Here is a 25,962-nt window from a genome sequence, read left to right as displayed (position 1 = left end):
AGCTCAGTTCTCCCCTCTCCTTGGTTCTTGTGCTTCCGAGATGACTCTCAGGCAGTTTTAAGGAATAAATGGTGGGAAAGGAATGAGAGAAAAGTTTTCCCTGCCTCACATTTGTCATTCCATTGGCCACCATTCCTTCCTTTTGCCTTTCAGGGAAATCCAGGATTTCCAAGTTCCTTGGAGGTAACTTGGAGTGGTTTAGAGCCCTTCTTGTCCTTCAGCTGTGCAGCTGCAATCCCAAAATGCCAGGATTCCAAGAGTTGTGTCCCACGGAACCGTGGGAAGAACACCCAGACCTTTTCCCTGACCCTCCTGCCAAATTTGTCCTCTTCTCCTTTGCTCCACTTCCTGTATTCCCAACATTCCCATTGTCCCCTCAAAGGAGCTTCACTGCTCTCCAGGAAACATAAGGATAAAAATTCCCACCACTGAATCCATGTGCTCCAGGCCTGTCCCAGCTCAAGCTCCTCATCCATAGGGATGAGCCCTGCTGGACACTCACAGCTCTTCATGTCCCTCCAAATTCCAGCTTTAAGGAGAAACCTCGGTGGTGGCCACCTCCGTGGGCCACAAGATTTCTTATCCCATAATAATTCTTATCCCATAACAATTTTTATCTCATAACATTCCTTGCTTTGGAAAAGGAATCTCAAAATCTCCATGAAAAGGATATTTTAAAATGAAATTAAATTGATTTTTTTTAAACAGAAGATTTCTGTGATTTCTTCTTCTCCTCAGATTTTGGGACCTCCAGGCAAGAAAGGTGTCAGGGTAAGACTGATCTTGAAATTATTAATTAATTAATTAGTAGAAAAGCAGAGGTTGTTCCGTGTTTCCTGAATTCCATCTCCCTTGTGACTGACAGGAGAGGAGAGCTTGGAAAAGTCTCATCCTGGGAATATTTCTCTTGCTTTTATTCACCTTTTTTACCTGGTATTCCCATTCTAGCCTTAATCCAGGGGAAAATTTGGGGTTTCAGAAGGGAGACATCACTCAAGTGCAGATCCAGCCCAATCCCAGAAGGTAAAATCAGGGATAGAAGAGGCTGGAAGGGATTCCTGGAGGTCTCCAATCCCATCTCCTGCTCCCAGCAGAGCCCATTCCAAAGCTGGCTCAGGTCTCCTGTGCTGAGAATTCCCATGGGTGGAAAATTCCCATGGATGGAGAATTCCCATGGATGGAGAATTCTCACATTTTTAGGCCCCTGATCCAGAGTTTGGCCTCACGGAGAGAAAATTGAATTTCCCAAACCAAGGAGCTCTCTGGGAAAGAGCCGTTCCCTGGCTGAATTGTCCATATTTTCCAGCTGCTTTAGAGAATTCCAATCACTTTCTCAGTGGCTTTGAGGTGGAACATGACCTGGAATATCTTAAATTTAAATTCTAAATTTTTTTTTTTTTTTTTTTTTTCAGTCTTGCTGTCTCATTTCCATCCTGCCAAGAACCTTCTCTCTGTGAGAAGGATTCACTGCAGGACTGATTCCACATGGCTTTTCCATGGAAATTCCCTACAGTGCTTCAGACCTCCCTCATTCCATAGACACAAGGAATTTTGACTTTTTTGCTGGGATTTGATGTTGGAATCACCTCCTTTTATTGGTCCTATTGCCCAGACTGCTTAACTCTGGCTGGCAAAAATCCCTCTTTTCTTTTAGGCTGAGCTTAAGTGGTGTCCTAGGAATTTTGCTGTGGCCTTGTGGCCTGGAATATCTGATTTTTTTATTATTATTTGTGATATTTCACTGACAACCTGCAGAGAAATGACAGGTGTTCATTTTATTCACTTTAAAGCAGTAAAAATGTGTTTATGGTACTACGTAGTGTGGCAACAACTGTGATAAATTTTGGATGGCAGAAAGCAGATGCCATGGAAAAAATTCCTTATAAATCCAGGGTGGATGGATGGGTGGATTTGGCAAAGGAATTTTTTTCCAGGGTGCATTAGAAATGCAAAATGAAGCCCCTAAGGAGTCATGGGAACAGGGCTTGGCTTCCTGCAGGATATTCCTGGTTTTAGGTGTGTCTTTTATTCCCAGGGAGATCCTGGACCAGCTGGACCACCAGGAGACAAAGGAATCCCTGGAGAAAAGGGGGAGAAGGTGATGACTTTGCACTTCCTTTAGGGATAAATGAATTTTTTGTTGTTTTGTTGGTGTTTGTTTTGTTTGTTTGTTTTGGGGTTTTTTTGTGGCCACCAAGGAAATTCTGAGGGAGATGGAATTCCTCCCTGAGTCACCCATCCAGGAATCCAGGGATGTGTAGAAATCCAACGCTCCTGGAAAGGAAATCAGGGAGGGAGTAAATGCTCAGCTCCTTGGTTATCCGTGGGGATGGACGTACCTTGGATCTGCTCCGGGGAGATTTCTCCTGAGCTTGGAAAAGCTGCCTTGGCAAAACCCTGTATCCCTTTGTTTTTTCAGGGAAGTCCAGGATTTGGAATTCCCGGCCAACCTGGGCTAAAGGGAGACATTGGTGACAGGGTGAGTGAGACAGTGGGGTGGGTGTGGAATGGGAAGGGCCATGGGGACAAACCAGGAGGTTTAGGGACAAAATCTCTCCATCAGCTCCATGGATTTGTTGGCCCTAAAGAGATGAGCACTGGGGAGGTGAGGAGGAGCCAGGCTGGTGACCCTCAGGAGGTCTGGGGTGACGGGGTCATCAGCTCTGTCCTCAGGTCAGATGCAAAAGTGGGATCCCCCAAAATGTGGAGAATTCCTTGTGACTGGAGGAAAACATGGATGGTCAGTGACTCTATGGACAGAATCCAAGGAAGTCCCATTTCCAATTATTTCCCCTCCCAAAAATCATCTTCCTGACTTTTCTGTCTAGGAAGGTCTTGGTGGCTCCCATATGACTCCACTGCTGTCCAGGAAGGGTTGGGTTAATCCTTGCTGTTCCCTTCTCCAGGGGCATCACAGTCCTGTTCATTTTAATTCAGCAAAAATTGGCAAATCCCAATATTATGGATGAGTATCTTTGGAAGAGGAGTGAGAAGCTCAAAATATTGATGGTTTCAAAGTGGGGGAGACAGGAGACACCTCTGGACAAGGTGCATTTGGCACAGCCCCTGGTGGGACATTCCCTGATTTCCCCTTTTCTGATTTTAACTGGAATTATCTTCTCTGTGTCATTCCTTCTGTGTTTCTGCAGGGAAACGTGGGATTGTCTGGGAAGCCAGGTCAGAAGGTGAGTCCATGGAAAGCTTTGTTCCTTGTGAGGGTGGAGAGGCCCTGGCACAGAATTCCCAGAGCAGCTGTGGCTGCCCCTGGATCCCTGGAAGTGTCCAAGGCCAGGTTGGACACTGGGGCTTGGAGCACCCTGAGATAGTGGAAGGTGGCCCTGCCCATGGATGGGGGTGGAACCAAGTGATCTTAGAGGTTCCTTCCAATATCTTTGATCAGGCCTTAAAAGATTCCTGCTAATCCTCATCTGCAGTATTTTCCCCGGGAAAAGTTCAAAACCAGTCAAGGAATTTCTGGAAAAGATCCCACCTGTGGATTTGTTCAGTGAGTGTCTCGCTGTGGGCACTCCTCAAACAGGGATCCCCCCAGACTTGGCTGGAGGAGGGTTTGGGTTTGGGAATTGTTCCATAGATCAGTGAATGGAATGGAATATTAAGGCTGGATCAGCTTCCAGGGCATGGACAAATGGGATGTCACAAAGTGGGATGCAGCCAAGCCAGGAGAGGTTAATGAGATGTTTTAATGAGGTTACAAAGTGGAGGCAAGGAAAGGTGTTTGGATTAGGAAAAGGCCTGGAGAGGTGGTGTCACAAATTTCCCAGATTTCATGGAATATTCTGAGTTGGGACAGACCCACGAGGATCATCCAATCCAGCTCTGAAGGAAATGGAATCAAATCCATGACCTTGTGGGACAAATATCAAACAGAGCAGATGAGGACCCATCCATGAGAGCTCAGCTGATTTAAATGGGAATAAAAATTAAAACACTCAACGGGAACTGATCCTGTGTCCAAGACTGGATCCATCTTGAGTCTCTGCTAATCTGAGCTGCTCCTGGAGGTGGAGAACCTCAACAGATTCTGTCCTGAGTGAATTCAAGGGGTGACTGTGGAGTCTGGATAGATGAGGTTAGAGCTGGATGCTTTCCAGACCAATAATACTACAAAAATAATAATACTATGATTAAATCAACTGAAATACTATAAACATATATTATTCAATAAATCAAAATCAAATAAATATTAATACTACAAAAACTACAATCCCCAACACAGGGTAAATGCTCTGAGCCCAAACTTCACCCAGGAAGCAACTCCATGGCCATGGATGTGCTGCTGGAATCTGCCCCTCAGTGTCTGGAGTGGGAGGGCTCTGGAATGCAGGGCAGGAATGTGACAAGTCTTGTTTCCTTTAGGGGGAGAGAGGTGAACCAGGATTCCCTGGAAAACCAGGAGAGGCCGGGCTGAGAGGAAAAGATGTGAGTAAAGGCAGGATCCAGGGGGATGGAGCTGCTGATCCTTTGGGACCAACCAACAACCCCAGCTCTGCCCTGAAATGACAAACAAGGGACAACTTTTCTTCTTTGTTATTCAACATCAGTGCCCAGAGCAGCTGGGGCTGTCCCTGGATCCCTGGAATGTCCAAGGAAAGGCTGGACATTGGGGCTTGGAGCAGCCTGGGACAGTGGGAGGTGTCCCTGCCATGGCAGGGGTGGCACTGGATGGGATTTAAGGTCCCTTCCAACACAAACCATTCTGGAATTCTTTGATCAGGATTTTTTTTGTCACACCTGCTTGATGTGGATTTAGCTCGAGGTGCAGCCACACCAGCCCTGAGGGGTCACTTCTGGCTCTGAGCCTCAGATGATCTCAACTTGGAAAGGGTCCATAAAAATCATGGAGCTCAGCTCCCTGCTCCTCACAGAACTGCCCAAATATTTCCCTCTTATGGCCAAACAAGGTGAGTCCTCACAAAAACATCAGAACAGGCTTCTGGAAATTTCTCCTGACCCCAGCAGAGCTTTCCTCAGCTCTGAGGGCTGGGTTGGTCCCTGGAAATAGAATAGGAACCCTAAAAAACGTTCCCTCTTGACATCAAATGAGGTTGCCCCTCACAAAAAACAAGGTGGGCCCTCACAAAAAACAAGATGGCCTCTCACAAAAAAACAAGATGGGCCCTCACAATAAACAAGATGGCCTCTCACAATAAACAAGGTGGGCCCTCACAAAAAACAAGATGGCCTCACAAAAAACAAGATGGCCTCTCACAAAAAAAACAAGATGGCCACTCACAAAAACATCCTGACTGGCTTCTGGAAAAATTTATTTTTATACATTGAGTTTGATGTCACATTATCTGGAATATTCCTGTGGTCGGTTCGGGATATCCCTGTGGTCAGTTTGGGATACCCCTGTGGTCAGTTTGGGATATCCCTGTGGTCAGTTTGGGATATCCCTGTGGTCAGTTTGGGCTATCCCTGTGGTCAGTTTGGGCTATCCCTGTGATCAGTTTGGGCTATCTCTGTGGTCAGTTTGGGCTATCTCTGTGGTCAGTTTGGGCTATCCCTGTGGCCAGTTTGGAATAGCCCTGTGGTCAGTTCGGGATATCCCTGTGGTCAGTTCAGGATATCTCTGTGGTCAGTTTGGGCTATCCCTGTGATCAGTTTGGGCTATCTCTGTGGTCAATTTGGGCTATCTCTGTGGTCAGTTTGGGATATCTCTGTGGTCAGTTTGGGATATCTCTGTGGTCAATTTGTGCTATTCCTGTGGTCAGTTTGGAATATCTCTGTGGTCAGTTTGGGATATCCCTGTGGTCAGTTTGGAATATCCCTGTGGTCAGTTTGGAATATCCCTGTGGTCAGTTTGGGATACCCCTGTGGTCAGTTTGGGATATCCCTGTGGTCAGTTTGGGATATCTCTGTGGTCGGTTTAGGATATCTCTGTGGTCAGTTTGGAATATCCCTGTGGTCAGTTCAGGATATCTCTGTGGTCAGTTCAGGATATCCCTGTGGTCAGTTTGGGATATCCCTGTGATCAATTTGTGATATCCTTGTGGTCAGTTTGGGATATCCCTGTGGTCAGTTTGGAATATCCCTGTGGTCAGTTTGGGCTATCCCTGTGGTCAGTTTGGAATAGCCCTGTGGTCAGTTTGGGATATCCCTGTGGTCAGTTTGGGATATCCCTGTGGTCAGTTTGGGATATCTCTGTGGTCAGTTTGGGATATCTCTGCGGTCAGTTCGGGATATCTCTGTGGTCAGTTTGGAATATCCCTGTGGTCAGTTTGGGATATCCCTGTGGTCAGTTTGGGATATCCCTGTGGTCATTTTGGGATATCCCTGTGGTCAGTTTGGGATATCCCTGTGGTCAATTTGGGATATCCCTGTGGTCAGTTTGGGATATCCCTGTGGTCAGTTTGGGATATCCCTGTGGTCAGTTTGGGCTATCCCTGTGGTCAGTTTGGGATATCCCTGTGGTCAGTTTGGGCTATCCCTGTGGTCAGTTTGGGATATCTCTGTGGTCAGTTTGGGATATCCCTGTGGTTAGTTTGGGATATCTCTGTGGTCAGTTTGGGATATCCCTGTGGTCAGTTCGGGCTATCCCTGTGGTCAGTTTGGGATATCTCTGTGGTCAGTTTGGGTCACCTGTCCTGGCTCTGTCTCCTCCCAGCCTCCCATGAATTCCCAACTTTGCTCCTGGAGAACCTCTCCTGACCTCAGTTGGTGAAGAGCTTCCTGCAGCTCCAAGGGTTGGGTTGATCCCTGGACATCGAGTGGAATAGGATCACCCAGGGAAATCTTGGGAAAAAAGGGAGCAACTGCATTCCAGCAGCCCTAACTTCAGAGCTGTGATTCCAGAACAAGAGCTCTGACTTTGAGTAGGAAATGAGGGTAAAAAACTTGGGAAAACCCAGCAGCTTTTTGTTGTGGGGAGAACCGTGGAGGAAAGGCTCCTCTGGGACCAAGGTGCTCTCACCCCTTCCCGAGGTGCAGGAAAACAGCAGCTGGAAAATGAAATCCTTGGATTGGTCCTGAAGTTGATCCCTGCTTGTTTTATTTCCTGCTTATTTGTCCTTAAACGAGAATCCTCTTCAGTTTTCTTTTAGCTTGGATTTCACATTGCAAAAGGCTGGAGCAGAAAAGCCAAAAAATAACTAGGCTGGTTTTTTGTTGTTTTTTTGTTTGTTTGTTTGTTTTTTCTGGGAGATGCTGAAAACAGAGTGCCATGAACGGAATCCCAGAACATCCCGAGTTGGAAGGGACCCACCAGGATCATCCAGTCCAACCCCTGTCCCTGCACAGGACACTCCAACAATCCCACCCCGTCCCTGAGACCATTATCCAAACATTCCTGGAGCTCAGAAAAGTGGGATTTGGTGGCAATCACCTCATCCTTCTCCTAAACTTAAACATTCCAGTCACTCCCCACATTGTACCCCTTTTTCCTCATTTATGGGAATGCTGTAAAACACCATCCCTAATTTAAGACATCCCAGATATCCCAAAACCTGCCTCTATCCCAGTTTTCCAAGCATTAAGCAGGGCTAAAGAGATTTAACATCCATTAGAGCCCCTGGAATGTTTGATGGACTTGGTTCTCTCCCTTTAAACCGTTTCCTCCTGGTTTAAGTGCAATAAAATCTCTGTCACTTGATGGAAAAACATTTGGAAAGCTGCTCCTCTCTTTTAGGGAGAAACTGGAGTCCCTGGAGAGCCAGGAGTGAGAGGAATCAGGGTAATAATTCCATTTTTCTCACTATTATTATCATTTCCTGCCCTGGAGAGTGGTGGGACTACTCTGTTTCCCTTCTCCATCCCAATGGGAGCCCTCACTTGGAAATATCCACTTCCAAATATTCCTTTCCTTTGGGAAAAATTATATTTTCCTTGCTGTTTTCCATTTCTGAGCTGCTGCTCGGGGTCTGTTTGGGATTGTTTTTTTTCTCAATCTCTTCTTGCAGGGTCCTCCTGGACTCCCAGGACGACCTGGAGAGCAAGGAATGAAAGGAGATCCAGGAGAACCTGGAAAGGATGTAAGGAATCCCTGAAGGAGCAGCTGGGAGAGGGTGGATTTTGGGAGACCTTTTATTTATTCCCAGCATTATAAGTAAATAATATTTATTTCTTCAGACTGGGGTTGGATGGATCCAACGTGGATAGATGCAGCAGAGATGGATTCACTCCATCCTTTTTTCATCCCTGTGGGGGAAAAAAAAATCAGGGAAAATATTACTAAGTTTCTCATGATTTTACCTAAATCCTCTTTGGGAGAGTCCCAAAAATATCAAAGCAGCTCCTCCCCCACTCTCACCCTTTTCCCTGTGGCCATTTCAGCAAGAATTGAGAGTTTAAATTTGTGATTTTATTATTTAATTTACTTTATTATTTAATTTACTTTATTCAATTTATTCTATCAAATTATTTTGCTTATTCTATTTAATTTTTTTAATTTTTAACTTTTTAAAGAATTATTTATTTTTAATTTTATTTATTCTTGCTGTTTATTTGATGGGGACAGAGAAGGACATGAGACAGAGCAGCCACAGCAGCAATTCCCAAGAAATTTTGCTGTGCTGGGAAGAAAAACTCATTCCCAGAGGTCCAAAGGGTGTCTTTGGATGGATCCTTTGTAGCCATTCCTGCCAAATTCCTGATTTTCTGCAGGACTCGTGTCCTGAGTCACAGGAAAAGTAGGATTGGGAGAAAAGTTGCAGGAAATATCCCCATGGATGCAAAACACATCCAATCCCAGGCTTTCCCAAAGAAATGGTGTTGCTTCCTCAGCCAAGATGTGGTGGCAGGGAAATAAAAGCAAAATTTGGGTTGCACAAGAGGTAATTCCATGATTCCAGGTGGGATAGCAAAGGAAAAGCAGGAAAACTCCCGGGAACATGAGCCCTTCTGGTGGCCAGGCTTCGAGGAGAATTACTCCAAATTTAACCTAAAAACGGGAATTTGGGAGACACAGCAAAGGGTTGGTTGGTCCCTCTGGAAAAGGTGGCAGTAGTTTGGGATCAACACCCAGGAAATGGGAATTTTAGAGGGGAACTAACGCGTTCCTGCTGGTTTTCAGGGAGATCCTGGGAAGGACGGCCTGAGAGGCGAGAGAGGCCCCCCAGGCCCAAAGGTAGGTCCTGAGTCCAGGATTTTGTGGTGGTGCCACCACCTTGGGCAGGTCAGGTGGGAGGAAAACCCAGCTCAGGTCTCCTCTGACCCCCCAAAAGTTTGGGATTTCAAAGCAGAGCTCCTGGGATGGGCTCAGGAACTCGTGGTCGCACCGGGGCCATGGTCCCACATCTCCACAGAGCTTCTTTAGGAAGAAGAATGTCCTTCAGGAGTCGAACGGGATAAATTTCTGGAATGTTCAAAGATTGGTCCTTCTTTTCCTCCTCCTGCAAGTTGAAGAGCACATGGAAAGGGGTGGAAGGAGGAATGGCTTCAAATCCCACACATCCAAGACCTTTAGAGGTGGGAACAGCTCCTTCCTTAATGGAGAGGAAAACGCTGCAGGAAGCAGCACCAGTGGGGACAGGGAGATTTCCTGGTTGCCAGGAGATCCAGACCTTTGGAAAAGCAAAGATTTATCCAAGGGAAGAGGCAACCCAAATTCTCCCTGACACACCTCGGCTGGAGAGGCCATCGGAGCCTTCCTGGTGCCCTTCATTCCACCGGAATCTGTCGATGCAGAACCCGGATTTCAGTGAAATGAAGCCCCTCAGAAAGGCAGGTCAGCCCCACCTCAGCAGATGTTCCTCACCCCGGGAGCCTTCAGGCTGGACCTTCCAAACCCCTGCGGCTCATCCGTGATTTCATCCCTGCTCCATCCAAGATGTCTCACCTGGAGATGGAATTCCGTCACCGTGACTTTCTGTGGGATCCCATCCCGCTGGAGACATTGGATCCAACCACGTGTGGGGCCACCAGCACCATGGCCACCCCCAGAGGGGACCACCAACCACAGGAACAGCTTGGCCATCGTCCTCCTTGGTGTCCTCTGCACTGATGGCACTGGTGGCACCCAGGGACCTCAACAATCTTTCCTTTCCCACACATTTGTGGCCAAGAGGTGGAGAAGTTCTGGAGCAAAGTTCTGGCCCAAACCTCACTTGGACGCTGCTCATGGGCCAGGCTTTCCCTCCAAAATCCAGCTGTGCCCATGTCCAGTGGAGGAGAAAAGGATCAGGGTGGGATTCAAACCCCTAAATGGGATTTATCTGGGATTATCAAGCGGGCTGGTGGCAGATGAAGGGCTGGATATGGGATTACTCCCCTTCCTCTTCTTGCTCCTCATGGAAATGAATGATTAATGATGGAATTAATGAGCTGATCTCGTTTGTTCCAAGGGAGAACCTGGCCCACCAGGAAGAGGAGTGGAAATGAAGGTAAATAAATCAAAATTAAAGAGTGTATAAATGTTGGAAGCACCTCCCTCTCTGTGTGGGTTGGGATGGCAGAGGGGACCCAACGTGTGTCCCCTTGGCCATCAGCCACCTCCAGGAGAAACTTTCTGGAGAGCAAAGTTGGGACTTTTCTTTCCCCTTGCAGGACCTGGAGAGGCTTTTTGAAGTGTACGGGATCAAGGTAGGAGATCCTTTGTCCTTCCTCCTGACCAGGGGGTGTAATTTGGCTTTTCCATCTCTTCCCTCTGGAATCCTGGAGGTGACATTCGCTCCCCCAGCAATCCCAGGAAGGTTCATTCCATTTCCTTTTCCAGGTTATATTTAAATATTTCTGGGACAGATTTTTTTTTGCGGCCATTTTATGGGGTGGGTGGTGGCTTTGAGGTCACATGTGACACATGGACCTTAAAGCCCCTCTAATTCCAACCTCAACACCTTCCACTATCCCAGATTGTTCCAAACCCCATCCAACCTGGCCTTGGACACTTCCAGGGATGGGGCAGTCACAGATTCTCTGGGAATTCCAGAGAGTTCTCTGGGAATTCCACCCTCCCAGCCTCCCAGAAATTCCTTCCCAATATCCAACCTAAATCCTCATTCAGTTTAAAACCCTTCCCTCTTGTCATATCCCCATATTCCTATGGAAAAAGGGAATTTTTCCCCGGTCTCCCTATTTTTAAATTCCCCTTAAAGTCATGAAAGGCCACGAATGTGGGGTTTTTATTTAGGATGGGGACAGACCCCACAAAAGCTCCATGAATCATCTCCTTGATCCCAAAGCTGTATTTAAACTGTGAGCCCCCGGGAATCCATCATTCCTCGTTTTGGGCTGGCTGCCCTTGGATTGTCACCTGTTGGGGACAGGAGGGTGGCACTGGGCTGCCTTACTGGTGTGCACTGGTTCCAGCTGGCGCTGCTGAGGGACCTCTCCGACGCGATCCTGCGGGATGGGCTCCGGGCTGGCTCCAGGACCAGCAAAACTTCCATGGAAAACCAGGCAGCCACGCCTGTCACCGTGAGTCACGTCACCTGCCAGGGGTGACAGACCTCCAGGGAAGGAGGGAGATGGGAATGAGCCACCACAGCCATCGGGGTCACCTCTGTCACCGTGGTGGCTTGGGAGAGGCTGTGGCTGGGACCAGGATCTGGGATTTTTGGGATAAAGGGATACAAGCCGCTCATTTTTAAATGGGAATTAAGGAATCGGCCATTCCCAAAGCCACCCAAGTGTCCTTGTGCCCTCTGGGAGTCTTTGAAGACCCCCAAAGCCATCAGGGTCACCTCTGTCACCGAGCAGGACGTGGTGGTTTGGGAGAGGCTGGGAATGGCACCAGGATCTGGGATTTTTGGGATAAAGGGATACAAACCACTCATTTTTAAATGGAAATTAAGGAATCAGCCATTCCCAAAGCCACCCAAGTGTCCTTGTGCCCTCAGGGAGTCTTTGGAGTGGTGGGTGTGGGGCTGGAAGCACCAAAAGGGGTCATGAGTGGGGTCTCGACAGCAAAAGGGATCCCAGGGAGGGAGGAGGATTCCTGGGAAGGAAAGTTTGGATGTGGTCAGTGAGGAATTGCTGCCCACTCATCCCATCCTGGCTCAGAAACGTCACCAAGTGGGACAGAGCGTGCTGGAAGGTTGGGAAAGGTTGGGATGAAGCCACCAGGATCCAGCTCCTGATGGGTGGGGATCCTGGGGGCTCGGGGCTGTTACTGTCACACCAATCCCTTCTTTTGGTGCGGCAGGATCTGCTGGGGTCCCACACTTCCCACAGTGTCCCAGCCAGCACCGAGGGGACAGGAGAGGGACAGAGCCTGGAGCTGGAGGCTCCGGAGGTGCCGCTGTCTGGAGGATTCCCTGAGGTGAAAATAAACAGCAGGAAAGACAAAATTGGGGTTTTATTGTGTCCAGTTCTGGGTTCTTCCAATCAGGAAGGACATGGAGAGTGTCCAGGGCAGGGAACGGAGCTGGGAAGGGAACGGAGAGGCAGGAAAAGCTGAGGGAGCTGGGAAGGGGCTGAACCTGGAGCCAAGGAGGCTCAGGGGGACCTTGTGGCTCTGCACAAGTCCCTGCCAGGAGGGGACAGCCAGGGGGAGGTCGGGCTGTGCTCCAGGGAATGGGGACAGGAGGAGGGAACAGCCTCAGGGGGGACACCAGCAGGAATTTCCCCATGGAAAGGGGGTCAGGCCTTGGCAGGAGCTGCCCAGGGAGGTTTGGAGCTCCCATCCCTGGAGGTGTCCCAGGAATCCCTGGATGTGGCACTCAGAGCTCTGGGCTGGGGACAAGGTGGGGATCAGGCACAGGTTGAACTCCATGGTCCTGGAATTCTTTTCTATCCTGGGATTCTGTGGAGCGTTTCCTGCCCTGGCAGGGATGGATCCAGTCCTGTTGTCAGGATGGATTGGGGTTGTCCATGCTGGTACTGCCGGAGCTCCAGGAGTGTTTGGACAACACTCCCAGGGATTGTTGGGATGTCCTGGGACTGGATGATCCCTGTGGGTCACTTCCCACTCAGGACATTCCATGATTCTGTGACTCCAGAACCCTCATTTGGACAGACAAATTCCAGCCACTTGCCTCCTGATTAACAGCTCCTATTTATGGGAATCAGGAATTTATCCACAGTTTTAAGGCTCCTCTCCATGCTGGGGTTCCTGTAGGAGGCATCTCCTGGGGTTTTATCTCCCTCTGTGGCTGGATCAGGATGATCCAGTTCCTCAGAATCTGGGACAAGGTGGGACAGGACATTCCCTCTCTACCCCAGGCTCCTCTTGTGTCCTCAGGTTCTTCCCAGATTTCTCCAAGCTGGATTAGGACATTTTAGGGGCTCGAGAGGGGAGGTTTGCACCAAGAGACACAACCCTGGAGCCAGCAAAAGTTGGGATTTGGGATATAGAGACCCCAAAACTCTCTGTGTTAAGCTTTGGGAGCCCAACCCAAACCAGGAAAAAGGATTTGGGACCATCAGAGCATCCCTCACTCCCTCAGGGAGGATTCCCTCAGGGAATCCTTCCTTTTCCATTGATGCTGATTGGATGGGTGCAGAGGAGTTAAAATTCCCAGAGCCTGACTGGACAGATCACTGGAATTTTGAGTTTTGCCCCTATTTAATTGCAATGGAAAATGAAATTAGAGAAAGGATAAGGATTTCTGCATGGATCGGTGTCAGGGCTTGGGAAAAGGTCCTGCTGTCCATTTTCCCCATTTTTTCCATTTTTTCCCAGTAATTAATAGAATTTTTTTGGTGTTTATCCATCCCTCTCTGCAGAGTTTGGCTGTGCCCCCGCCACATCCAGGAGATCTGCAGGAAAACCATTCCCTGGATCTCCTGGAGGAGAGGCTGGAAGGACAAGCCCAGCAGGACACCAGCCAGGTACGTTTTCCCAAGGATTTCAGACCAGGGATGGACTGGGATGCAAATCTTAATCCTGGGAATGGCTTCTCCATATCCCTGGAGAACACCAGAGCTCCTGGAATGGGCAGGAGGTTGATGGCAGTGATAGAAATCCCTTGGGAAATGTTTTGTTGGTTAATTCCACAATTTTGGGGGCAAAACCAGGATAATCCCACAGATAAAGTGGATCTCATTAGGCCACACCATCCTTGTGGTATTCCAGTTTGCTTGGCTGAAGATTTGATGATTCCCAAGACTTTTAAAACTGGGAATTTAAATTCCAAACAGGGAATTTAAAATATGCCTCCTACAAGAGGTTTCCTTTTCCTTCCCGCTTTCCGTGGATATAGAAATTCATGGATACGGTCTCAGGATATTCCACAGATATTCCAGGATGTTCCTGCTGTGCTCTGGAGCATCTGACTCATTTAGAGAGGAGGATTTTATGGTCTAGGCAGGAAATGAATTCCAGGGATAATCACAGAGCTGGAATCACGAGGGCTCAGCAGCCACGAGAGGGCTCCCGGCTCCAAAGGAAAATCCTGGAGTGGGAACTGCGGCTCTGGAGATGTCGGGATGTGCCAAGAGCATCCGTGGGCTCTGCTTTTCCTCCTGATGCAGAAATTCCCTCTCCTGGGAATGCTCAAGCTGGAGGAACACAGAGGATGGAGCCCAAATCCATCGGGTTTGGAATGGTTTGGCGGTGAAGGGATTTTAAGGATCATCCCATTCCATCCCCCTGCCCCAGGCAGGGAATATTCCCTTATCCCAGGCTGCTCCAGCCCCAGTGTCCAGCCTGGCCTTGGACATTCCAGGGATCCAGGGGCAATTCCAGCCCAGACAGAAATTCCTCATTCCCAAAATCCCACCCCAATCTCCCTTTCCCAGGGAATTCCCTCCATTCCCAGCTCTCCCAGCCTGGCATTGGATCCATCCCCACCCTCACTGTGCTCCAGGAAGGAATTTTGGGGTCCGGGGGTTTCACTGGGAATCTCGGGACTCCAGGAAGGGTCTCCCTTCCCTTTTCCATCCCCAACTTCCATAAAAATCCCTCGGGATGGATTCTGAGCCTCCTTGATCCCAGAATCCCGGAATGGTTTGGGTGGGAAGGGACCTCAAATCCCATCCCATTCCAATCCCACCATCCCAGGCTGCTCCAGCCTTTCCTTGGACATTCCAGGGATCCAGGGGCAGCCCCAGCTGCTCTGGCAATCCCAGCCCAGCCAGGAATTCCTCATTCCCAAGATCCCATCCATGGCTGCCCTCTGGCAGTGGGAGCCATTCCCTGTGTCCTGTCCCTGCAGGCCTTGTCCCCAGTCCCTCTGCAGCTCTCCTGGAGCCCCTTCAGGCCCCGGAATGTGCTGGAAGCTCTCCCTGGATCCTTCTCCTCTCCAGGGGAACATTCCCAGCTCTCCCAGCCTGGCTCCAGCCCTGAGCAGCTCCATGGATTCCTCTGGATTTGCTCCAGCAGCTCCTGATGCATCCCCATTCTATCAGGAGCTTTGTAAACATAAAACAACTCCCACAAATTTTTTAGGACACTCCAGATTCCCTCAGCAGGGTGGGATCTACATCCCAAGGATGTTTTCCTCACTTGCATTTGGAGTAAAATCCCATTTATCCTCATGAGAAGGGAACAGCAGATTCCAAAGGCAGGGAGGGAGCAGCTCCCACCTCCCAGAGATGCCAAGGAGGGATGGAGCCAGTTTTCCTGACAGTTTTCCTGACGGTTTTCCCAGTAGCAGCAGCAGGAATTACAAATTTCCACCTGGAACAGCCCAGGAGCTCCATCCCTCGGAGCAGCTCCTGGCAGGAGTTAATTGGAAGCAAAGGAACCGCTGGGAAGAGCGGGATGAGCCCAAATCCACGTGTCCAGAACAGGGATGGATCTTCATCCATGGATGAACTTTGGGATTATGGGACCATCCCAAAAATTCCTCCATGCTCCTCCATCCCTGCATTTAGGCTTATTCCTTTCCAGAGTTCATTGGGATAAATCCCCCTCATCTCCATACGGATAAACCCACAATTGCTTCATTTTCTTCCCTGAAATCCTGTCCCTTTTTTTCCCTATTTTCCCCTTTCCTTTTCTGCAGGAATATTTTTTTCCTCTCCCATTTAATTAGATTTTTCTCTTTCCTCCTCTTCACCCTTCCCTCTTTTCCTTCCTTTTTTTTTTTTTTTTTTTTTTTTTTTTTTTTTTTTCCCTGCCAGCAACAAATCATTCCTCGAGGGAGCAGCAGTCTCCCAATTTTTCTTGGAAATGCCTCGTTCCTGGAGCAGGAAACTGCCAAAATTACAGAGAAATCACAGAATTAATGAAGTCTCATTACTCCAGGCAATTTCCCAGTAAATGGGATCCCAGGGAACATTCCAAACCTCAGCCAGGTCTTGGCAACCTCTGGAATCACCTCCACGAGGATCTGTGGAGAATTTTAGAGCCATTCCCAGGGAAATGAGCAGCGGTGCCCATCCCATGGTGCCACATCTGGGGGATTTTCCCTCCTTTATCCCAAAAAATCCCATCCTGGATGGCTTCTCCCCATGCCAGCCTATCCTTCATCTCTCTTTTATCCCTTTTCCCCTCATCCTCATCCACTTCCAGTAAAGAATTCCAGTTTTAATTGGCTCAAAATTGGGTTTTTTTCCCCCATGGTGAGCCAGAAATTTGCTGGGTTCATTATCCATGAGGTGGAATTATCCCGTGATTTGTTAAAATCCAGGAAAACAGGATGAACATCCCTGAAAACCCCACCGAGCTGCACTCACCAACATTCCCTGGAAGTTTAGGATTTATTTTCCCTGCTTAAACCATCTAAAAATCCAGGAAATAATTGGAGGTGAATCCAGATCTTTGTTCCTAAAAAAAAAAACAAAAGGGAATATCCCTAAATAATACACCACATCCTGATTTTTCTTTCTCCTTACCCTCCTGGAAGGTCTCAGGACATTTATGGCAAACAAATTCAAATTTCACTTTCAGATCCAAATATTCCCCAAATATTTGCCTCAGGAAATAATTGTCAGGAATATTCCTGATAGGAATATTCTCGTTTTTCCAATGGATCATTTCCCACTGTTGCTATGGAAAAGCAGGAACAATTTAGGAGCCAGGTCAGGAATGATTTGCTTTACTTTGTGTGCCTTAAGTATTCCAAATTATCACCGAGGGGCTGATTAACACATGGCCCTTAATTGGCATTAATTGATGCTTTATTCCAATTGGATGGTCTAGGTACAATAAACACGGAGTTGCCTGGGAATGGCTGGAGCAGGGAGGGATTTTTAATTCAATTTTGGAATATTTTAGGTTTGCTTTGAAACAGCCATGGATTTGTAGCCTGGTGTTAAACTGGAAAATGGAATCGTGGAATTCTTAAGGTTGGGAAAGATAATTTTGGTTTATTGGTATTAATATTATTATTTTATAATTATAAATTAGTAGAATCACTGAATGGGGTGGGAAAGATCCTAAAGCCCATCCAGTTCCATGGGCAGGGACAACTTCCATTATCCCAGGTTGTTCCAAGCCTCATCCAGCCTCACCTTGGACACTTTCAGGGATGGGGAATCCACAATTTCTCCAGGAAACCTTTCCCAGGGCCTCCCCATTCCCTGGGTAGGGAATTTTTTCCTCCCATCCAACCCAATTCTCTCCTCTGATACTTTTAAACCATTCCCTGTCCGTATATCAGGTGCCGTGTTTCCCTCCCCACAGGAAAATGGGAATTCCGACAACGGCTCCGCGATCCCAAGGAGATCCAGGAGATCTCCTGAGCATGAGGGACACCCCACAAGGATCCCATTCCAGAGCCATCCCTGTGATCCAGGAGGAAGCAGTGCCCCTTCCCTGGAGGATTCACCACCAGCTCATCCCCCCGGTGCTCCGGGAGCTCAGAAATTCCCGTTGGGATCCGCGGTGAGCAATGGAAGTGGATTCCTGTTTTCCCATCCAGGCAAAGACACAATGAATGTGGAAGTTTAGGGATAAATATCCATAAATAAAGCAGGAAACATCTGCTGCAGGATCCATTTTTCATGGACAAACGGTTCCTTCTCCATTAATTTATCCACGGAAATGAGGGAACAGAAGAATCTGGTTCTTGGGGACAACAGAACAACTGGAATCCCCTTGGAATGTCGAAGGTGTTTCCCTGTGAGGGTGGGTGGTGATAAACCTGTCCATTCCTGACAAACCTGGACATTCCAGGGATCTTTAACACAAGATCCCAGAAATATGGGGGGGGAGTGGATTTTTATAAAATTTAGGAGCAAAAAAATCCTACTTAACTCCCAGGAGTTAAGGGTGGAAAATCCGGGATAGTTTTGCCATAAATGGATTTCTTTGAAAGCAGGGAGTGAACCTTACCCTGCGTTCCCAGGAGGAATGAGCTCATCCACACCTTCTCCAAAAATTCCAGGGTTAAAGTGGGACACCTGTGCCATTGCCAAAAGTCTGGAATTTCTCAGGAATTCCTCAGGAATTCCTTGGTCCATGTCCCATCCAGGCTGGAGCAGATGGGGAGCCTGGAGGTCACCCCAAATCCAACCAGGAACCCTCCAAAGGATCCTGGTGATCCCTGGAAACCCCCAGCTTCCCTCTGGGATTCCCCACTTCCTTCCTCACATCCCATTCCTCAGAGGCATCTTTTCCATGGCTCAAGGAAAAGTTTTTCCAGCTGCTCTCACACTTCCCTCTCCTCCTTTTGAATCCAAGGCATATCCAGGCCCTCATCACCCAAGGAGAATTAAGGTACGGAATTCCTCCTGTCCTGCTCTTATCCCAGGGTGGAGGCAGCTGCTCCTTTCTCCTATCCATCCTATCCCACCCAATCCCATCCCATGGATGCCATGGATCTCATCAATCCTATCCTGATCCATTGATCCCGTCCCATTCCATGGATGCCATCCCGTCCCATTCCATGGATGCCATCCCTTCCTATCCCATGGATCCATGGATCCCATCCCATGGATCCCATAGATCTCATGGATCCCATCCCATGGATCCCATAGATCTCATGGATCCCATCCCATGGATCCCATAGATCTCATGGATCCCATCCCGATCCATTGATCCCATCCCATCCCATCCCATGGATCCCATCCCATCCCACAGATCCTATCCTATCCCATCCTCTCCCATCCCATCCCATGGATCCCATCCCATGAATCCCATCCCATCGATCCCATCCCATTCCATCCTATCCCATGGATCCCATCCCATCTCATGGATCCCATCCCATCCCATGGATCCCATCCCAAGGGTCCTATCCCATCCCATGGATCCCATCCCATCCCACAGATCCTATCCTATCCCATCCTATCCCATCCCATCCCATGGATCCCATCCCATCCCATGGATCCCATCCCATCCCATGGATCCCATCCCATCCCATGGATCCTATCCCATCCCATGGATCCCATCCCATCCCACAGATCCTATCCTCTCCTATCCTATCCCATCCTATCCCATCCCATCCCATGGATCCCATCCCATCCCATGAATCCCATCCCATCCCATGGATCCCATCCCATTCCATCCTATCCCATGGATCCCATCCCATCCCATGGATCCATCCCATCCCATGGATCCCATCCCATCCCACGGATCCCATCCCATCCCATGAATCCCATCCCATCCCATGGATCCCATCCCATTCCATCCTATCCCATGGATCCCATCCCATCCCATGGATCCTGTCCCATCCCATGGATCCCATCCCATCCCACAGATCCTATCCTATCCTATCCCATCCCATCCCATCCCATCCCACGGATCCCATCCCAACCCATCCCATGGATCCCATCCCATCCCATGGATCCCATCCCATCCCATTGATCCCATCCAATCCCATGGATCCCATTCCATCCTATCCCATGAATCCCATCCCATCCCATGGATCCCATCCCATTCCATCCCATCCCATGGATCCCATCCCATCCCATGAATCCCATCCCATCCCACGGATCCCATCCCATCCCATGAATCCCATCCCATCCCATGGATCTCATCCCATCCCATCCCATGGATCCCATCCCAAGGGTCCCATCCCATCCCATAGATCCTATCCCATCCCATGGATCCCATCCCATCCCACAGATCCTATCCTATCCCATCCTATCTCATCCCATCCCATGGATCCCATCCCATCCCACAGATCCCATCCCATCCCACGGATCCCATGGATCTCATCCCATCCCATCCCATGGATCTCCTCCCATCCCATGGATCCCATCCCATCCCATGGATCCCATCCCATCCCATGGATCCCATCCCATCCCATGGATCCCATCCCATCCCACGGATCCCATCCCATCCCACGCATCCCATCCCATCCCACGCATCCCATCCCATCCCACGCATCCCATCCCATCCCATGAATCCCATCCCATCCCGGTGCATTTTTTCCTTGCAGAAGGAGGGAGGTGGCCCAGCAGATCCCTCCTCCCGTGGCCCAAAGGTCAGTGCTTTTATCCCACATTTTAGTGCACATTCCCGGGATAATGATCCATTTTCCCAGAACTGTCTCACTTTGGAATCTGAGGAATCACAGGGAAAAAGTCGGGAAAATCAAAACAAAATCAACAGTTTTGCCATTGGTGATGAGCAGAAATTCCAGGGTGGAATCCTTCACAGCTGATCCAAACATGGGATTTGTGCTTTGGGAATTCTCAATCAGTTTGGGATTCCTCCTGTCCCCTTCAAATTCATGGAATTATTTAACACCTGCTTCAAATTATTCCCTGTCTTGGGATAGGGAAACCCTGGATTTGTCTTTTTTCTGGGATTTGTGCTTTTCCCTCTGCATTCCCACTGTACAGGAGAATTCCCAATCCATTGTGGGAATGCGAGTGCTGGAAATCAGGGATTCCTCCATGGATATTTGCCAAAAACTACAGCAGGAATGAGGGCAGCTGCTGCAAAGAGGGAAGGGAAAATCCCTAGGAATAATGAATTTTTGGGATTGATTTTTTTGGGGATTGGTTGTTTTCCAGGGAGAAATGGGAGCTCCTGGATCCCATGGAGACAAAGGAGAAAAGGTAGGGATGGGTTTTTCCAGCCTGATCCTTTGAAACCAGAATTCCCTGTGCTGAGAGGGTCTGGAATGGGAAAGGCAGATGGGAATACACTCAGCTCCAATGGAAAATGGGATTGGCACATTCCCACCTTTATCCCTGAACCTTCCTGGGGGTTTTGGTCCCAAATTCCAGGAGTTTTTCCACACTTCTGCTACGCTCAGGAGGAAATGCAAAATTTAAAGGTTGGATTTAGTGATTTTTGAGGAATTTTCCAACCTAAATGATGGAATTATTCTATCCTACCATCCCAAAAATTCAAGCGAAGAGGGAAGGGAAAGTTCCTAGGAATAATGAATTTTTGGGATTGAAGGGGTTGCTGGCTGTTTTCCAGGGAGAAATGGGAGCTCCTGGAGCCCGTGGAGACAAAGGAGAAAAGGTAGGGATGGGGTTTTCCAGCCTGATCCTTTGAAATTCCAGCAGTTTCCCCCACATCTGCCACGCTCAGGAGGAAATACAAAATTTAAAGGTTGGATTTAGTGATTTTTGAGGAATTTTCCAACCTAAATGATGGAATTAGTGTGTTCCATAACACCAAAAATTCAAGGGGGGTCCCCAGTGTTCATTTTCTGCTGGATAAGAGAACTAAAAGATGGGATGGACAAGGAAATTCCAGCCCTGGCATGAGGGTAGGGATGGAAACAATGCCACAAAAAAACTCATTTCGTGGACACTTAGGGCAGTGAAATTTTTTTTATTATTTATTATTAATAAATAATTAGGCAAAAATGTTTTCATCAGAATTATTTTTTATGGAGAAGCTGAAACTCCCAGGATAGGACAGAACAGTGCATGATGACACCGAAGTAATTAAATTAATTTAAATTAATTATTTCAGTGTTTGAAAATAGTTAATTTATTTAAAACAATTATTTTTGAAGCAATTATCTATTCTTTTAGAATATTTATTATTTATTTTTAAGCAATTACCTTAAAATTAACCAAAAACCTCAATAATTGAAGTAGAGATTGATGCCACTCACCCACATAATGACCTGAGAGGGACGTTTGATGTCCCCTCTCATCCCATCACTGAATTCCTTGGAATTACGGCGTTTTCCCAGTTTTTCCCCCACATTCCAGGGAGAGAATCCCTGGAAATCTCTTGCTCAGGGGTGACAATTCCATGACCTTGGAATCTTCTCTTTATTCCCCAGGGCACCAAAGGAGACCGAGGGGAGGAAGGTCAAAAGGTAAAGGACGGAGCTGGGGCCAGCCAGGGGTGACTTTTCCTCCTTTTCCCATATCCCAACTTCTCGCCTCGGGATCAGCGTCCAGGTCACCTCCTGAGGTGTGGCTGGGGACAGGGAATGTGTCTGACCCAGAATCCTGGGATAACGTTCCCAGGAATATTCCAGGAGGATCACACAGACAGGACACCTTGGAGTCATGAATGCCAGGGAATGTGTCTGACCAAAAATCCTGGGATAACGTTCCCAGGAATATTCCAGGAGGATCACACAGACAGGACACGTTGGAGTCATGAATGCCAGGGAATGTGTTTGACCCAAAATCCTGGGATAACATTCCCAAGAATATTCCAGGAGGATCACACAGACAGGACACCTTGGGAATGAGCCATGAATGCCAGGGAATGTGTCTAACCCAGAATCCTGGGATAACGTTCCCAGGAATATTCCAGGAGGATCACACAGACAGGACACCTTGGGAACGAGTAATGCCAGGGAATGTGTCTGACGCAGAATTCTGCGATAACATTCCCAGGAATATTCCAGGAGGATCACAAGGACAGGACACCTTGGGAATGATTGATACCAGGGAATGTGTCTGACCCAGAATTCTGGGATAACATTCCCAGGAATATTCCAGGAGGATCACATGGATAAGACACCTTGGAGTCATGAATCCCAGGGAATGTGTCTGATCCAGAATCCTGGGATAACGTTCCCAGGAATATTCCAGGAGGATCACATGGATAAGACACCTTGGAGTCATGAATCCCAGGGAATGTGTCTGATCCAGAATTCTGGGATAACATTCCCAGGAATATTCCAGGAGGATCCCACAGACAGGACACCTTGGAGTCATGAATGCCAGGGAATGTGTCTGACCCAAAATCCTGGGATAACGTTCCCAGGAATATTCCAGGAGGATCACAAGGACAGGACACCTTGGGAATGATTGATACCAGGGAATGTGTCTGACCCAGAATTCTGGGATAACATTCCCAGGAATATTCCAGAAGGATCACAGGGACAGGACACCTTGGGAATGAGTCATGAATGCCAGGGAATGTGTCTGACCCAAAATCCTGGGATAACGTTCCCAGGAATATTCCAGGAGGATCACACGGATAAGACACCTTGGGAATGAGTCATGAATGCCAGGGAATGTGTCTGACACAGAATTCTGGGATAACATTCCCAGGAATATTCCAGGAGGATCACACAGACAGGACACCTTGGAGTCATGAATCCCAGGGAATGTGTCTGACCCAGAATTCTGGGATAACATTCCCAGGAATATTCCAGAAGAATCACAGGGACAGGACACCTTGGGAATGAGTAATGCCAGGGAATGTGTCTGACCCAAAATCCTGGGATAACATTCCCAGGAATATTCCAGGAGGATCACAGGGACAGGACACCTTGGAGTCATGAATGCCAGGGAATGTGTCTGACCCAGAATCCTGGGATAACATTCCCAGGAATATTCCAGGGGGATCACAGGGACAGGACACCTTGGAATCATGAATGCCAGGGAATATGTCTGATCCAGAATCCTGGGATAACATTCCCAGGAATATTCCAGAAGGATCACAAGGACAGGACACCTTGGGAATGAGTAATGCCAGGGAATGTGTCTGACCCAGAATTCTGGGATAATGTTCCCAGGAATATTCCAGGAGGATCCCACAGACAGGACACCTTTGAGTCGTGAATGCCAGGGAATGTGTCTGACCCAGAATCCTGGGATAACGTTCCCAGGAATATTCCAGAAGGATCACAGGGACAGGACAACTTGGGAATGAGCCATGAATGCCAGGGAATGTGTTTGACCCAAAATCCTGGGATAACATTCCCAGGAATATTCCAGGAGGATCACAGGGACAGGACACCTTGGAGTCATGAATGCCAGGGAATGTGTCTGATCCAGAAATCTGGGATAATATTTCCAGGAATATTCCAGGAGGATCACACAGGGACAGGACACCTTTGAGTCATGAATGCCAGGGAATGTGTCTGACCCAAAATCCTGGGATAACGTTCCCAGGAATATTCCAGGAGTATCACAGGGACAGGACACCTTGGGAATGAGTAATGCCAGGGAATGTCTCTGACCCAAAATCCTGGGATAACGTTCCCAGGAATATTCCAGGAGGATCACACGGATAAGACAGCTTGGAGTCATGAATGCCAGGGAATGTGTCTGATCCAGAATTCTGGGATAACGTTCCCAGGAATATTCCAGGAGGATCCCACAGACAGGACACCTTGGAGTCGTGAATCCCAGGGAATATGTCTGACCCAGAATCCTGGGATAACGTTCCCAGGAATATTCCAGAAGGATCACACATACAGGACACCTTGGAGTCATGAATCCCAGGGAATGTGTTTGATCCAGAATCCTGGGATAACGTTCCCAGGAATATTCCAGAAGGATCACAAGGACAGGACACCTTGGGAATGATTGAGGGCTCTGCAGGAACCCTCGGAGTGGGATCAGCTCTGTGGGATTTCAGCTGGATCTCCCTGGAACAGCATGAACCAAACTCTCCCTGTGCTGGGTTTACACTGGAGGGAGAATTCCTGATTTTTCCCGACTTTCCTTTCACAGGGAGAACCAGGAATTGGGTTCAGAGGTCCCATTGGCCAGGCTGGGCCACCTGGATTTAAGGTAAGGTTGAATCTCACTTTTTCCCTGGGTTTTTCCTCTTTGTCATCCTGGTTTTCTGCTGCTGGGTGCGGAGCACGGAAGTGGCTGCAAAGAGAAAGCACCAAAATAATCCTGGAAAGACGGGAGAAGGATTTGGGATAGAGGGAATGCTCTGTGTCCTCCAAAGGGCTGTTCCAGAGGGAGATCCTTAGGATAAATTTGGAATCATAGGAGGGTTTGGGCTGATCCCTCTGCAATCAGCAGGGACATCCTCAGGCTGGGAAAAGAATTCCAGGGAATTGTGGGTTCGCCAGGAACGACTTCCAGGGATCCCTGGAATATTTGAATTCACCACAGGAGCTAAAGGCTCTGTCCTTATTTAGCCATGGAAAAGCCCTTTTGTCACCAAAACTTGGGAAGAAAAGACATCCCAAAGTTCGGGGACAATTTCTCCAGCCCTTGGATCTCCTTGTGGATCAGGACTGGAAGTGGTGTCCCAAATTCCGTGCGCTGGTCGTGGGAATTCAAGGAGACATCCCAGACTTTCTCCAGGACCTCCAGCAAATCCCACCCAATATCCCAATTCCTTGTGATTCCCTCACCAGGGCGAGCCAGGAGCCCCAGGACCTCCAGGAGCTCAGGGCATCCAAGGAATTCGCGGCAACGCCGGCACTCCCGGATCCCAGGGGGACAGAGGGGCTCCGGGTGTGCCCGGAATTCCGGGACAGAAGGTGAGGGGACACCATGGGTTGTGTTTGTCACCTCAAGGTGACCACCATGAGCAAACTGCCCCTGTGGGCCAAACCCCCACAATTCCAGGTCTTCCTGAGCCTGGAGGTTGTCGGGGAAGTGGGGAAAAAAAATCCCTGTTGGAAAAGGAAATGTACCGGGAATGATTAGAACAACGGGATGCTCCTCAGGTTCCTAAAGAAAGCAGTGGAGCTCCCAGGAAGTTGTTCTTCCTGGGAATTTAATGTAGCTGGAGGAGAGGACTGGGAAGGAGTGGCAGCTGGAATGTTGGGGTCATTAATCCCTGGGAACAGCAGGAGGAATCCCAGAATCCCAGGATCACTGAGGTTGGGAAGCCCTACAAGGTCATGGGGTCCAGCTGTGCCAAATCCCCAGTGAGTGCCACCTCCAGGAATTCCTGGGACACCTCCAGGGATGGGCAATCCAAACCTCCCTGGGCAGCCTCTGTCAATGCCTGACCGCCCTTTCCATGAGGAAATTCCTGCCAGTGCAAGGAACACTCAGATCCATGCTCCTGCTTTTGTCTGGATCAGGGAAATCGGGACCTTT

General features: G+C 48.5%; 1 protein-coding gene and 1 non-coding gene across 2 annotated transcripts in view; both read left to right on the top strand.

The window, feature by feature from the left end:
- The window catches only part of LOC105758623 (uncharacterized), a 93,175-nt gene that overhangs the window by 37,302 nt on the left and 29,911 nt on the right, over positions 1-25,962 (top strand). The window contains exons 38-59 of the mRNA XM_072918488.1: positions 154-183; positions 739-771; positions 2,036-2,098; positions 2,420-2,479; positions 3,150-3,185; positions 4,378-4,440; positions 7,649-7,693; positions 7,920-7,991; positions 9,032-9,085; positions 10,302-10,340; positions 10,504-10,539; positions 11,266-11,373; positions 12,101-12,217; positions 13,624-13,728; positions 17,468-17,668; positions 18,467-18,502; positions 20,166-20,210; positions 20,746-20,790; positions 21,161-21,205; positions 21,984-22,019; positions 24,625-24,684; positions 25,269-25,394. Of these exons, the coding sequence (XP_072774589.1) occupies positions 154-183; positions 739-771; positions 2,036-2,098; positions 2,420-2,479; positions 3,150-3,185; positions 4,378-4,440; positions 7,649-7,693; positions 7,920-7,991; positions 9,032-9,085; positions 10,302-10,340; positions 10,504-10,539; positions 11,266-11,373; positions 12,101-12,217; positions 13,624-13,728; positions 17,468-17,668; positions 18,467-18,502; positions 20,166-20,210; positions 20,746-20,790; positions 21,161-21,205; positions 21,984-22,019; positions 24,625-24,684; positions 25,269-25,394 (1,455 nt within the window). The remainder of the gene's footprint in view (positions 1-153; positions 184-738; positions 772-2,035; positions 2,099-2,419; positions 2,480-3,149; positions 3,186-4,377; positions 4,441-7,648; positions 7,694-7,919; positions 7,992-9,031; positions 9,086-10,301; positions 10,341-10,503; positions 10,540-11,265; positions 11,374-12,100; positions 12,218-13,623; positions 13,729-17,467; positions 17,669-18,466; positions 18,503-20,165; positions 20,211-20,745; positions 20,791-21,160; positions 21,206-21,983; positions 22,020-24,624; positions 24,685-25,268; positions 25,395-25,962) is intronic.
- Positions 9,603-9,683, top strand: MIR205 (microRNA mir-205). The gene has a single exon (NR_049154.1). It is a non-coding gene; the product is annotated as a microRNA mir-205 (primary transcript).

Source organism: Taeniopygia guttata, chromosome 1A, assembly GCF_048771995.1.
Source record: "Taeniopygia guttata chromosome 1A, bTaeGut7.mat, whole genome shotgun sequence".
Lineage (NCBI taxonomy): Eukaryota > Metazoa > Chordata > Aves > Passeriformes > Estrildidae > Taeniopygia > Taeniopygia guttata.
The sequence above is the reverse complement of the archived record's forward strand: the minus strand, read 5'-3'. Positions and strand labels throughout refer to the sequence as shown.